At 36.1% G+C, this 15987-nt stretch overlaps 1 protein-coding gene across 1 annotated transcript; it reads left to right on the top strand.

Annotated features, from left to right (window-relative positions):
• Nucleotides 1-1210: 1210 nt before the first annotated feature.
• Nucleotides 1211-13393, top strand: LOC110871676 (cysteine-rich receptor-like protein kinase 2). Its single transcript, XM_022120393.2, has 8 exons — nucleotides 1211-1382; nucleotides 3155-3969; nucleotides 4098-4211; nucleotides 11022-11161; nucleotides 11293-11503; nucleotides 11592-11826; nucleotides 12118-12268; nucleotides 12919-13393. The coding sequence occupies exons 2-8, from the start codon at nucleotides 3195-3197 to the stop codon at nucleotides 13258-13260; spliced, it is 1968 nt and encodes a 655-aa protein (XP_021976085.1). The 5' UTR covers nucleotides 1211-1382; nucleotides 3155-3194; the 3' UTR covers nucleotides 13261-13393.
• The last annotated feature ends 2594 nt before the right edge of the window (nucleotides 13394-15987 follow it).

Below are 15987 nucleotides of genomic sequence, written 5' to 3'. Positions count from 1 at the left end.
CGTGGTGGCGGAGATGTGGTGGTAGATTTGGTGGCGGAGATGTGGTGGCGGAGATGTGGTGGTGGAGATGTGGTGCAGAGAAGAGGTCTCATGGGTGTGTTTTGAAATGGGAGAGAAGAGAAGAGATCTGCAGAGGTGTGCAGACATGAGTTCAAGTCTGCGTGGGGAAGAGGTGAGGCAGACGTTTTTGGTGAGACGCTCTTCCGGAAAACAAACGAGCTGCAGACCTCAAACGTTGCGCGCGTCTGCGCGACGCAGACATAAGTGGCCAGAAGTGCTTCTGGCCAAAAAACAAACACCAGCTTAGTGAAAATACACTCATCTTCACCTATTTTACCAACAGATTTCATATTGAGTTTTAACGAGTTTGTTCATAGATTTCATACTATGCTTTGAATTAGGATTGTCTTCTCTCGTGAGGTTTGAAAAACAAATCCCCAGCAATATTCAAGTGTAGGAATCTTGGTTAGCTTTGAATGATGGAATATTTTATGTATACCAAACACATTTCTTGACTAACATATTTTCATGTATTGTGTTGATATTTATATAATATAATATTATCTTATAGGAATATTCCTATAATACAATCTTATAAAAGATACCGGAATATTCAAGCTCAGCCAATCACATATTTAACGATATTCATATTTTCTTTAAGGATCTATAGTTATTTATCAAATTAGAAATACACACACAAAATAAGGGGGAGCGGGGCACAATCGGTAACCCCTTGCGGGGACCGTTGTTGCCGCTCGGTGGTGGTGCCGCCATCCAGGCGGTGACAGATTTCGGAGGGCCAAATCGGTGGGGAGTCACCGAAGAAAGGAAGGAGAGAGGGAAGAGAAAGGAAGGAGAGAGGGAATTGATGGACCAATGAAAATTTTTCTTTTCTTTTTTTTTTTTGAATAAAAAAAACAATTCCCCTAAGAGGGTGCACCCTGTACGTTTTTGGACAAGAGGGAAGCTATAGAGAGGAAATGACATGGCAACGTATGATTGGGTTAAAAAAAGTTTTCCCTCACTTAATTAGGGGGGTGCCCCCTTCACCCTAATAATAATAGTAATAGTAATAAAAAATAAAGGAAATACATAACTGGTTGTCCGACCGTTAAAATGTATATTGTTTGCAGTTTGTCAACAAAGCCAATTTTGCCACTACTATTTATTTAAAAAAAATTAACATGATTATCTTGACCGGAAAGTCTCCTGTGCCTTGATTGAGTCTATACATAATATGCATATACATTATTATACAACTTGTCACCTACTCTGCACCTGCTATATCAATCCAGGCGGTTACGGATTGAAGACGAAATGCCCATTCATTCAAATAGTCAATCAATCAATCTCTTTGACCTGGATTCATATGTGAGCAAACGGTATGAACTCTGATCTGAAGTTGTTAGCTTTCTCTTGTTGTTTGTTTACGAGCATTAAATTAAATCTACTACGATGTTGATTATTATCGATTTTTATTAGTTTTTTGATTGACGAACAATTAATTATCAACTGTGTGCTATGACAATGAATTTGATTACTTTGATAACTAGAGGATGGTTTCTATGTACATTGGATATGATTACTTTGATTAGAAGTTCTTTAGAGTTCCGAATCTTCAAATTATATAGCAATAGGATGTGTAGTTATAACTGACATAAGTTCAATTTCAATGCATGTAAGTTTGATACTTTATTTTCCAGCATTTCTGAATTTGTTCTGCATAAAGGTATGTTGTTGTAAAGGGGCAGTTTAATCTATATCTTTTGCCTTTTCATTTTATATGTTTGTTTTGTTACTTGATTTCGGTAGGACGGTTTAGTATTTAGGTATGTTGATTAGAGGTGACAAAAATCTATGGGCGGACATATTGAATAAACGTTTTCTTTTAGTTGTGATAAGGGAGTATGGTGTGTGGTAGTAAGGTGTCTCTCGTCTGTTCATGAGATATGGAGTTGTGAAGAGTTTAAATTTTGCAAGGGGTAGGTATAAGAATATTTAGAAGCATGTTAGTTTTCCGTTAAAAAAAAGTTGGAAAGTATAATTTTACTAAAAACAGGTGACAAAAGTTCATGATACCTCCTTGCTAGATTTCATTATAAGAATGTAGTCAAAAGGTATGAACTGTGGAATCTTTTACAAAACTTGATCCTCATCTTTTATTTTTATTTTTTTTTTTTGTTAAAAAAATCTTAATCATTTATGTGATAGATTGATGAGAAATATAGATTTTTGATGGTTATTGAAATAATGTAATCAAGCTCTTCATCTCCTTCGTGCATCTCCAAGAGGAAAGTTTTGAGAGTGTTTTTAAGAAGCGAAAGAATAGAATGTGATGTGAAGGAGAAAGACGTTTTTTTTGTAGGATGGGGTCTAACGCCGATATGAGTGAGAGGGAAAAATGAGAAATAAAACTATCTAGGTAGACTCGTTTTTAATGTTCAATATTATTTGTATACGATGTATAATATAAAAGAATTCGCTAAATTATCTCATCTCGAATTCAAAACAATGATACTTTTTAAAAGGCAAAGAGGTCCACACATCACTATATACTTTGAATTTCAAATAACGTTCAAAAGCAGCAAACCAATAAATCAAAGTTCAAGGTATTTCATGTCTTTTATATGTTTCTTTTTTAAAAAATATAAAGTCTGAAAATGACAAGAAGGCCATGTTTGACTCTTTATTCTCCTATGTCCACTAGATATATTAAATTGAACAACAAAGTTAACACCTTAGACCATGGGTATGGTGGGGCGGAGGTTTGGGGCATGGGTTGACACGTGTAATTTCAAAACTCAATTCTCAAACCCACTTTAGATGGGGTATGACGGGGCTTGGGTTGGGGCGTGGCTTGGCAGTTTATTAAAAAAATTTTTACAAAAACTTAAAAAAAGTACACATGGCCACCAAGCGAATAGGAGCCCGCCACATAGGACCACTAGTCCGCCCCACGCCCGGCTTAAAACTCCCACCCAAGGGGCCACGCCCAAACCCACGCCCCAACCCAAGCCCCCGGGGTGGTGGCTTGGGTGTTTTCAGCCAACCCACGCCCCAACCCAAGCCCCGTACCCAATAGTCTTAATCATATCTTGATATTTTTTTCATCATACTTCTATTCTCTCTCTCTTGATATTTTTGAGTATTGTAGGTACATTTACACAACATTTCCATCCCTGTAGACAAGTCTGATGTACCAGAAAATGAAGAAATTAACACATACATCTATAATCTTCATTACTGTGATCATAATTTCACTCCTGGTATCCAAAACATATGGGGATGCCAGAGCAGAAATCATTAACATGCATTGTGACGATGAGTTAGCAGCCGATCCATCCATAATCGCCCAAAACTTTATCCGTTTAATGGAGATAACTGGCACCGATATGCAAAGTTCTCATAACTCAACAACATCCGAGGGTATCGAACCAAATAAACTCAATGGACTTGCCCAATGCTATGGTGATCTCTCTACACAAGATTGCATCTTATGCTATGCTCAAATACGTACTGTGTTTCCCTCGTGTTTTCCCAGAAATGGGGGCCGTATATATCTTGACGGGTGCTTTATGCGAATCCAAAACTATAGCTTTTATGACCAGTATACCGGCCCAAATGACACTACTATTTGCGGGAATACAACAAGGAAGAGTAATTTGTTTCAACAGTTAACAAGGCAGGCGGTGGCCAATGCTGTAACGGGTGCATTAAGAAATAGTGACTATTTTGTTAGGGGACAAATGTTGGCTTCAGGTAGTAATCATTCGGTTTATGTGCTGGCGCAATGTTGGAAGACTTTGAGTCCTAGTTCGTGTAGGGCGTGTTTGGAGAATGCATCGTTATCGATATCAAAATGTTTACCGTGGTCTGAGGGTCGTGTGTTGAACACAGGTTGTTTCATGAGGTATTCGGATACCAATTTTCTGAATCCTCTACCGGTCTCAAGCAGCTCCAGCAATAAAGGTAACAACAATTGTTTGATATTGTTTATTAAAAGTGTTTATCTGTTTTTTTTTATATATTTTGGAAACAAAAATAAGTAGTTTTATTGGTGTATATGGGATTGCTTTTGTTTAATGGTTTCTTTGCAGGGAGGACAGTAGCTATTATATCTTCTGTTGTTATTTCTGTGGTGGTGTTAACAGTTGCTTTGATGATCATTATATATATCAAGAACCGCAGATATATAACACGAAAGAGAAGAGGTAATAACCATATGGGCCGTGTTTTGTATTTAGGGGGTGTTTGGGATTGCTTAAGAAAACTATTTATCGGCTTATTGTGTTCCGTTATCACAATCAGTTGTTTTGAAACTGTTTGAGATTGCTTATTTAAACTATTTATATGATTAACTAGGGAGAGGATCCTGTAAAAAGTGCTCAAAGTGTGAGAAGGGTATTATAACACTATATATAATACTATATAATACCATATAAACACCGTATAACAATATGTAACACCATATAATACCATATAACACTACGTAACACTATATATCATTATATAACAAATATAACACTATAGTTTGTCTGATAGCATGTCTATGATAGATGTATAGTGTTATATTTGTTATATAATGTTATATAGTGTTACGTAGTGTTATATGGTATTATATGGTGTTACATATTGTTATACGGTGTTTATATGGTGTTATATAGTATTTGTTAAAAACAATGGTATTGTGATGATTCAATAACAGAAACAACAAGAACAACACAAAATAGCGACAAAACAAAGTGACAAAATCTTATTTAACCCAAACCAAAAAAGTACCCCCCAAACCCTAGATCTTACAATCGTAAGATCAATACAAAGAGGAACGATACAACCAGACTTGATGATCATCCACTGATGATCATCTATACCAACAAGTACAGCAGATCTCTCCAACAGATGAGAGAAGACAAAGTACAACCGGAGATACAACCGGAGATAACAAACCCTAGATCTAAACAGAGAAACGTAACAATAATTGGGAGTGAATAATGATCAAATGAGAGAGAAAGTGACTTTTATACTCCTGCTGATCAACAGATTCACTTAGCACCATGAAGTATCAGATTGTCCAAAATACACCCCTGCAAGTTACAACGGACTACCTCCAAAATATCTGGCCCATGAATCTGTTATAACAACTTAAACAATAATAACGATCAGTAGACACAACCCACATATTAGGCCCAATAAATAAAACAGTATAACCCAAATTGAATGAACAGCCCAGTATCTTTTAACACTCCCCCTTCATTCAATTGGGTTTAAACAAATCCAATAATCCCAAACGATCACAAAAACCATTATGTTGAGTAATACTCAACCCTTTTGTAAAGATGTCTGCCAGTTGATCCTCGGATTCAACCTTTGTTGTAACAATGAAACCATTCGACACCTTCTCTCTTAAAAAATACAAATCAATCTCAAAATGTTTCGTACGCTCATGAAACACAGGATTTGCAGCTATTGACATAGCTGCACTACTATCACAAAATACTTGTATTGGAAGACTACATTTGACATTCAACTCATTTAAAACATTCACAATCCACACAAGTTCACAAGTAGCTGAGCACATGGCACGGTACTCAGCTTCACCAGTCGATCTTGAAACCGTGGATTGCTTTTTACTTTTCCACGAAACAAGATTTTGACCCAAAAATATACAGAAACCAGTGACAGACTTACGAGTATCCAAACATTTAGCCCAATCAGAATCTGCATAACAGGACAGATCAAAACTACCACTCTTTTTGAACATTAAACCTTTACCTGGACTAAGTTTTAGATACCGTAACAACCTTAAGGCAATTTTCAAATGAACAGTCAATGGCTTATGCATAAATTGGCTTAAGTACTGAACAGAATAACTAATATCAGGACGAGTTATAGACAAATAGATTAACTTACCAATCAATTTTTGATAATTGGTAATATCAATCAACTCAGTCCTATCACTTTCAGCCCTCTTATTCACAACATGACTCAACTCTATTGGAGTATTTACAGGTTTACACCCAAGATACCCAAATTCAGCTAACAACTCCAAACAATATTTACGCTGATTCAAACACAGCCCACTTTTATCATATACAACTTCCAAACCAAGAAAATACTTTAGTATTCCCAGGTCTTTAATTTGGAAATTATTACTAAGCAAAGTTTTCACTTTATTGATTTCCAAATCATTATTACCAGTTACAATTATGTCATCAACATACACAAGTAACACAACAAATACAGAGGGCTTGGATAAAACATACAACGAATGATCACAAGAACTTTGAACAAACCCTATACCAAGCAAAACATCAGTTAGCTTTTCATTCCACTTTCTAGGGGCCTGTTTCAGCCCATACAAAGACTTAACTAATTTACAAACCTTAGACTCATTTTTGCTATAATAACCTTCAGGAAGAGTCATATAAACATCTTCCGATATTGAGCCATATAAAAACGCATTATTTACATCTAATTGGTACAATGACCAATTATACTGAACAGCCAAGCTCAAGACACATCTTATAGTAACCATTTTGACTACCGGTGAAAAGGTTTCACCAAAGTCAATCCCTTCCCGTTGGTTATACCCTTTAGCAACTAACCTCGCTTTATAGCGCTCAATCTCACCATTAGACCGATACTTAATCTTGTAGACCCATTTACATCCAATGGGTTTCCTACCACTAGGTAAGTCAACAAGTTCCCAAGTGTTATTCCGCATTAAGGCTTCCATTTCAAGGTTCATTGCTTCGACCCACTTAGAATCCTTTGAAGCCTCATTATAACAACTGGGTTCAGTTGACTTACTTAGTTTACTAATAAAGCTCACATTTTCAGCAGATAAACATGCATAATTCACAACTTTATTAATATCATATTTCACATTACCACTTAACACAAAATCCTGGAATTTTTTAGGAAAAGATACATTTCTAGAAGACCGTCTAAGACCTTCTAAATTTCCCTCAGCTGGGCTGATCTCATCAGTCGACACAACAGTGTCCTCTGCCCTGCCAGACTCCCTACTACTACTACCTTCTACACTAGAACCTAAGTTATGACCTGAACTACTTAGACCAGGAGCGGCAGACGTAGAGGGACCTGGCTGCTGATCATCACTGACTGTGTCGTGAGAATCAGTAGTACCCTCTTCATCATTGGGAGTTAAAGAAAACTCAGGTGAATTTGTTTCATTTTTATCAAAAAAGTTTATCAAGTTTAAACTGTTATCAATATTAACTTCACCATTAATTTGTTTAGACTTAAAAGGATACACATGTTCATAAAACTTGACATCTCTAGAGAAAAAAACCTTTTTCTCATCTATACTCCAAAGTTTATAACCCTTTTTTACATTAGAGTACCCTATCAAAACACACTTATCAGCATGATAAGCAAATTTGTCAGGTTCATTCAAATTAGTACTGAAACAAAGACACCCAAAATTTCTAAAATAAGACAGAGAGGGTCTAAAACCAAACATTAGCTCATATGGACTCTTTCCACTTAACACAGAAGACGGCAGCCTGTTAATGATATACACAGCAGTTAGCACACAGTCACTCCAAAATCTTAAAGGAAGGCCACTCTGAAACATTAAAGTTCTGGCTGTATTTAAAAGATGTCTGTGCTTACGTTCAACTACCCCATTCTGTTGTGGGGTATATGAACATGAAGTCTGATGCACAATACCTTTCTGTTTACAAAATGTACTCATTTGATTATTTATAAATTCTGTACCATTATCACTTCTAAACATCTTTACCTTCTTTTTAAACTGTGTTAATACAAGTTCATAAAAGTATTTCAAATTTTCAAACACTTCAACTTTACTTTTAAGCATATAACACCAAACAGTTCTAGTAAAGTCATCAACAACAGTTAGAAAATATTTATAACCTTCATAGCTAGACACCTTGTAAGGTCCCCACAAATCCAAATGTATTAGATCCCCTAATTCCTTTGACTTATGATCACTCAAAGGAAAAGGAACCCTAACCTGTTTGGACCTGTGACAAACCTCACAAGGATTATGTTCAACAATTTTAACATCCAAACTATCTTTTAACACAGCCAAAACTTGATCAGACGGATGACCTAACCTACTATGCCAAAGATCAGATTTAACAGAACTATTAAAGCACAAATTAGCAAAATTACCATTTCTACCAACAAAATACAACCCATTCTCTTGCCTACCAATCACCAGAATTTTCTTTGACCTCAAATCCTGTAACATACAGTTGTTCTCATTAAACAAGACAGCTATTTTATTGTCTTTTGCTAACTTGTGAACAGACAATAAATTGACACTATACCCAGGAACATAAAAAACATCTTTTATAATAACATTGTTAATCAATTTAAGATCACCAATTTTTAACACACTAACACTTGTTCCATTTGGGTGACCAACTTTTAACCCACACTCAGACACATCTATGCAATTAAACATGTCCTTATCACTTTTAATCATGTGCTGATTAGCACCTGAATCAACAACCCAATTATATTCATGACTAAAACACACACTGCTAGAACAACTCAAAAAACCAGACATACAAGCAGACATACCTCCCATATTGGACTTCTCCTGATCCCCATCAGGTTTTTCACCAACTAAACTCATTAGCTTTGCAATCTGTTCTGGAGTAAAAGGCAAAGCAGACACAGCAGAACTAGAAGGACCAGAAGACATACCAGACCTACTAGTATTATTACCATTATTTTTACCAAAAGACATATTACCCCTTTTTTTCATACCAGGTGGATAACCAATTATTTCAAAACACCTATCAACAGTATGACCTATCATATTACAATGAGTACACTTTAGATTTGAATTAGGTCCTCTAAAATTTCTTTTTGATGTGTTTTGATTAGATTGATTAGACCTAGCCACATAAGAGACACTTTGACTCTTAGAACCACTACTTGAGAGTCTATGTGACTCCTCTCTAGAAACAATAGAGAAAGCAACTTTAACTGATGGAAATGTTTCTCTTGTTAAAATATTAGTTCTCACAGGTTGATAGATATCATCAAGCCCCATGAGAAACTGCATTAACTTTATAAGAGCAGAGAAGTCATTATAGTCCTTAGCAGCTTGACAAGAACATGAAGGCAGTTGAAGCATTGCATCAAACTGCTTCCACATTGTTGTCAACTTATTATAGTATTCAGCAACAGTACTACCATTTTGAGCAATACAGTTTATTTTCTTATACAGATCATAGACAACAGAACCATCAATCTTATCAAAAGACTCTTTTAAATCAGTCCAAACTTCAGAAGCTAGTTTAGAAAAAACTTGACCAAGAAACAACTCTTCTGAAACAGAATTCAATAACCAAGTAAGTACAACAGAATTGCATCTATCCCACTGAGCAGCTAATATCTCATCATCCTTAGACTTTTCCACCTTACCATCTATAAACCCATACTTGTTTTTAGCTTCTAAAGCCAACTTCATAGCACTAGACCACACAGCATAATTCTCAGTACCTTTGAGTTTAACACTAACAATGGTTAAACTACTGGAGTCACTAGGGTGTAAGTACAATGGATCTCCTATATCCAATTTACCAATCAAAGTCTGAGAAGTACTAGGAGCAGGTTCAGGAGGCATAATGACAAACAATAATAAGACACCAGATATACAAACAAACACCAGCAGGTAAACACCAAATATACAAACAAACACCAGCAGGTAAACAACAGCAAACACACAGAACAAAAGACAAAACAGCCAAAAAAAAAAAACACTATGGCGAAACTGAGTCAGGGACCAGATTCCAGGTTCATCACTCAATAGGTGCCTGGACAAGCCTTTACTCAGAAGCCAATCTACCCTAGACAATCAATAACAACCAATAACAAATATATGTGCCGGTCCTCACTACCCCGACTTCAACTACTCCAATCAACAGAAAAAAAAAAAGAGAGATAGAACCAGCTTACAGTGGGTGCAATAAAACCTTCAAAGATCACCAGATCTGTAGTTTTCAAGAACTACTGGATCTGATGCAAGAAACCACAAGTTTCCGAGCACAGAAACCCTAAACAACAATAAAGAAACTAATCAGAAAACACAAGACCAAATGCAGCGGATATACAAACAGATCATCAACAGGAGCTCAAGGCTCTGATACCATGTTAAAAACAATGGTATTGTGATGATTCAATAACAGAAACAACAAGAACAACACAAAATAGCGACAAAACAAAGTGACAAAATCTTATTTAACCCAAACCAAAAAAGTACCCCCCAAACCCTAGATCTTACAATCGTAAGATCAATACAAAGAGGAACGATACAACCAGACTTGATGATCATCCACTGATGATCATCTATACCAACAAGTACAGCAGATCTCTCCAACAGATGAGAGAAGACAAAGTACAACCGGAGATACAACCGGAGATAACAAACCCTAGATCTAAACAGAGAAACGTAACAATAATTGGGAGTGAATAATGATCAAATGAGAGAGAAAGTGACTTTTATACTCCTGCTGATCAACAGATTCACTTAGCACCATGAAGTATCAGATTGTCCAAAATACACCCCTGCAAGTTACAACGGACTACCTCCAAAATATCTGGCCCATGAATCTGTTATAACAACTTAAACAATAATAACGATCAGTAGACACAACCCACATATTAGGCCCAATAAATAAAACAGTATAACCCAAATTGAATGAACAGCCCAGTATCTTTTAACAGTATTATATATAGTGTTATAGTACACTTCTCACACTTTAGGCCCTTTTTACACTATCCTTACCCTGATTAACAATGGGCGAAATAAACTGTTTTAAACAAGTGTTTAAAACACTTATGAAAAAGAAAAAGAACCATAAGCAAAGGAGCAGTTTAAATAAGCAATTCCAAACGACCACATAGCATGTTAGTGAACTTATAGGAACTTCAATAACGTAAAAAAAAAAAAAAAAAAAAAAAAAACCATAATCTGTGGCATTCATTAAAGAAAATAATAACTGTTAAAAAATTAGGTTCTTATGATGCCGAGAAATTGGCAAAGATTCTTAATGACAGCAGCTTGAACTTCAAATACTCCACCGTTGAAAAAGCGACAGGATATTGGAATGAGTCCAATAAGCTAGGACAAGGAGGATTTGGGACTGTCTACAAGGTACTACCTTATATTTGATAACTAATTAGAGGGTTAAAGGTTTATATCATTTTACTAATAATCTATTTTTTAGTAAATTATTTAGGACGTCGTATGCATTGAAATAAATTTATATGGTGAAAATCTGTCAGGGTGTTCTTCCAGATGGAAGAGAGATTGCGGTAAAGAGACTTTATTTCAACAACAAATTCAGAGCAGCAGATTTTTATAACGAAGTTAACATGATTAGCAGTGTTGAACATAAAAACCTGGTTAGGTTGTTAGGATGCAGTTGTTCAGGACCTGAAAGCATTCTTGTATATGAATATCTACCCAACATGAGCCTCGATCGCTTCATTTTTAGTAAGTTAGCTTTCAACCCATCACTGTTTCTGTTAATCATAAAGCTGATTATTTGAGATGCATTTTCTGAATTTGTAAACTTCTGCAGATGAAATAAAAGGCAGGGAAATAGGCTGGGAGAAGAGGTTTCAGATTATAATTGGTATAGCAGAAGGCCTGGTTTACCTTCATGAAAATCCCAAAATCCGCATTATCCACAGGGATATTAAAGCTTCTAATATCTTATTAGACTTTCGGCTTCGTCCCAAAATAGCTGACTTTGGGTTGGCCAGATCCTTTCAAGATGATAAAAGCCACATCAGCACAGCCATTGCTGGAACACTGTAAGTACTCTCCTGATGATGGTATGAAAAATTTATAAACACTTGACGGATTAAATTTCATAAAAAAAATGTTCTAATTTTAACAGGGTTGGCAACGGGTTGATCTGGTCAAGCCAAACCCGGCCCGTTTAGCTCCAAAGCTAATCCATTTATTTTGTGTCGTGTCATGGATTACCGCCCCTACTAAAAACACTACTCAACCAGCCAATTTTGACACTGCTTTTACAAATCAATAGATGACCACTTAGTTGAGTTTTGTTATAGCCTACTAATTTTATTTTATTTCACTAGTGGGTATATGGCTCCGGAGTACATAGCCCATGGTCAGTTAACAGAAAAGGTGGATGTCTATAGCTTTGGTGTTCTAATTCTTGAGGTGGTCACTGGCATGGAAAACAGCAAAAGCAACATTACCGAATATACCGACAACTTACCGTCTACTGTAAGTTTTCAAGCCACAGTCACATAATTATTTACCAAATCACAGTTGATTTTTTTTTTGTTTTTTAAAAAAGTATTTTAAACATCATGCATCTGGCAAATAACCAAACTGGGCTGTTTCGGCCTACACGTATAAAGTACCTGTTTTGACATGTTACTCAACCCACCTAAGACCATCCGTAGTGGGGCGTGATTTTAAAAAAAAATTGAAAAAAAAACCGCCCCAAAACGCCCCTCCCCCCACTACACCCGGCGTTACCCGTCGTTTTTTTTTTTAAATTGTTGTTGGCGTTATAATGAAAACGCCGAATTGCTTCTGAACAAATGAGACCCACCAATCAATTATACCCACATGCTCTGACACAGCACATGCTAAATTGCTTTAGTGTGCTTTTTTTTTCATTAAAAATAATATGGGGGTTATTGGAATAATGCCCCACTACACCACTTTATGCTATAATGCCCCATGCTGACTGGGATGACACGTGTCGGATAATGCCCCATGGTGGGGGCATTTTATTTCTTCACCACTACACATGGTCTAACACAGAATGTTTTGCCATCTGTAATTACAACTCTTGTGGGACCAAGGTGATAATCAAACAAATGCAAGCTTCTTTCAAAACTTATGTGTTATTTGTGGATAAACAGGCATGGAAACATTTCAAGCAAGGTAGAGTGGAGGAAATATTTGACCCAAATCTAATGATGCATATTCATCCCAACATTAGTTTTCAAAGAGACGCCATAAAAGCGGTACATGTGGGACTTCTTTGCACCCAAGAAGCAGCATCCTTAAGACCATCTATGTCAGCGGCGCTAAAAATGCTAGCAAAAAATGATGAACCGTTGCCCGCCCCCTCGAAGCCCCCTTTCATAGACGAAAAAACCTTGGAACTTAACAGTATCACACAAAATTTACCAGATTATTACGACCGTGATGATTGTAGTTCGGTTGCTACACTTTCTCACAGCCATTTCTACCCAAGGTAACACTAGTTAGTTATTATAAGACCTCAAATTTTGAAAATATTTACATTTTTGTTCATATGAAATGTATGTGCGAGTTTCTAATTTGTAAAAAGGTACGTGTTATTTGTACATAATAAGATAAAATGTTTATTGATGTTCCTAATGCTTACATTGCATCCATAGTAGAGGTTTTGTAACCAGAAAATCGAGCTTATACAGGCACGTACATCAAAATATGCACGTGAAAAAAATCTGTTTTTCTTAAGTAAATGAGGTATAACGGTAAACTCGAAACAAATTATTAGTAAAAAAACTTGATAGGTTAAATACGTTAATAAAATTGTACCAAGTAGTACTAATGTCAAACCACTGCCAACGAACACCAACATCAGAAGAGCTTGTAAAATAAAATAAATAAAAAAGTAAAAAATAACACCGAAAAAAACATACGTAAAATCGTTGAACCACGTACGCCAGTCGCAACGTGTTAATGCGAAGAAATTATATAGAAACGTAAAAAAGAATAATTAAGTCGATCTAGGATCCGCATGTTTCTAAGAACTTTTGAAACGGAGAAAAATAGGCGCGCTGCGATGGGACTGTCAAATGGGAAAAACAGATGAAAAAACGATGAACCCTACACGCACGTTGCTGCGTGTTGATTCGCAAAATTTAGAACGAAACGTAAAACGAAAAACTTGCGGAAGATGAAAAGTATGTGGGACCAAAGTTGAACAATAAAAAGTGTTGGGGTTAAATTGAAAAGTTGAAAGTTTTGCGTTAAAACTAAAAAAGTCAAAGGGGTTAAAATGAGAAAGATAAAAACCTTTGGGTTAAAATTTAAAAATGCAAATTTTTTTTGAAAAAATCCGAATACATATGTTATAACTACTTAAAGCAACAAAAAATTGCTAATTTATAGTTTGAAAGTAAGACTGTCTCCAATGCAACGACCTGCATTTACTAAATGCATCATAGTCATTACTGTCATATCAGCTTTTTACCCATTTTTCTCATATGCCCTCTCTCTCTCCTCTTTTTAACTCCAACTCATCCTCTCTCACATGTATCCTTTCTCTTCCAAATCACCTCTCTCACATGGGCCCACCATTCTCTTGCATTTGGTTGCACTTCCCCACCTACAAGCCTTCCCCAATAAATACTATCTTATTATGTACAAATAAATGTGTATTATTTGTACATAATAAGATAGTATTTATTGTTGTTCCTAGATCGAGAGCGCCTACATCGCATCCATAGTAGAGGTTGGGTAACATGTGAAAACGGGTTGTAAATGTAGTTCCAGCTCTTATTATTATGCATTCCTGAGTAATTAAAGAGATCGAACTAAATAATTCAATTCTTTGCTTTTAAACAAGCAACCTTTGAGTTTTGGTTATAGATTAGTTGTTGAGACATTACATGTGCATACATGTTTGGTAAGTATGGGGTAGCACATTTTCAAAACACAACTGGCCATGGCCCATGTGGATCTCTCTTTCATCCATTATCATCATTCAGTCTCAACCATTCTTGATGATTTATAACTTTAAGTCATAAAAGCACTATGAACTTAAAATACAAAAGTAACCGAGATGGGAGTAAGATCGGATAATAACAAGTATTTGGTGTAATAACCGAGACAAGCTCAATAACGATGGTTCTTTTACTGTGGGGAAAAGAAACGTTTTGGGTTTCAAAGTTACACGGTTTTGTAAAGATCCTAAACCACCACACCTGCCACAGAAAATGAGAGCCAACACTTCCGTGTTGGTGTACGCAGCTTCTTGCGTTGAGATGAACACTACAAAAAAACAACTTTCGGGGAGTTGGGGTCATTTTATGCCACTCAAACCTCATCACATCCCATCGTCGGCCAGAATGTCAGTACTACACCATAATTCATTATTTCTCATGACCCCAACACCCTCGCGCGTCCATTTTAAACCGTACATGATAGTGACCGAATGATGGAGTGTCTTAGCCTTTGATTCCATGGAAACCTTGGCCAAATAAAGAAGGGGGGTAGGATCTTGGATAAAGATAATGTAGCAAAATCAATTTCGTTTGTGTTCATAAAACACATTGCGAAAATAATCCAGCTAAAGTGTGTAGACATTGACAATAGTATTTTCCCTGAAATTTACTAGCCCTGTAATTTACATTGAAAATCAGATTGTATATATGTTTTTTGCATTGAAAGTTTATTAAAGATGAAGTGGTTCAAGATGAAAAGGAGAAAGACAAACATAACAACCAAATCGGCTAGCACTAAGGCCGTCGTAATAGGCATTATAGGGGCGTGAAAGGATTTGATAACGCTGGGCATTATAGGGGCATGAAAATGGAGGGACATTTCTAGAATAATGTCTAATGAAGAGGAAAACCATGGAAAGCAATAAATGAAAGCGCATTAAGGGGTCTTAACCATTATATAAGGCATTATGATGTTGATGTGACGAAAAATGCCTCTTAAGGGGCATTAGACATTACGGATGGTCTAACATGTCAAATAAATGATGGTAGTTAAGTATTGGATGCAATCTCCATGTACATTGGGGACCAAATGCATAATCAAAACTCAAAAGTACATGTCGGGGACCAAATGCATAATCAAAACTCTATGTAGGGACTAACGTAATAACTAGTGAACATGCAACAATTTTATGTTTTTTTTCCTATAATAAATACTAGATGATTTCATTCTGTTACATTTAATATAAGCCAAATTTACCTCACGGTTGTTTT

Source organism: Helianthus annuus, chromosome 8 (genome assembly GCF_002127325.2).
Source record: "Helianthus annuus cultivar XRQ/B chromosome 8, HanXRQr2.0-SUNRISE, whole genome shotgun sequence".
NCBI lineage: Eukaryota > Viridiplantae > Streptophyta > Magnoliopsida > Asterales > Asteraceae > Helianthus > Helianthus annuus.
The sequence above is the reverse complement of the archived record's forward strand: the minus strand, read 5'-3'. Positions and strand labels throughout refer to the sequence as shown.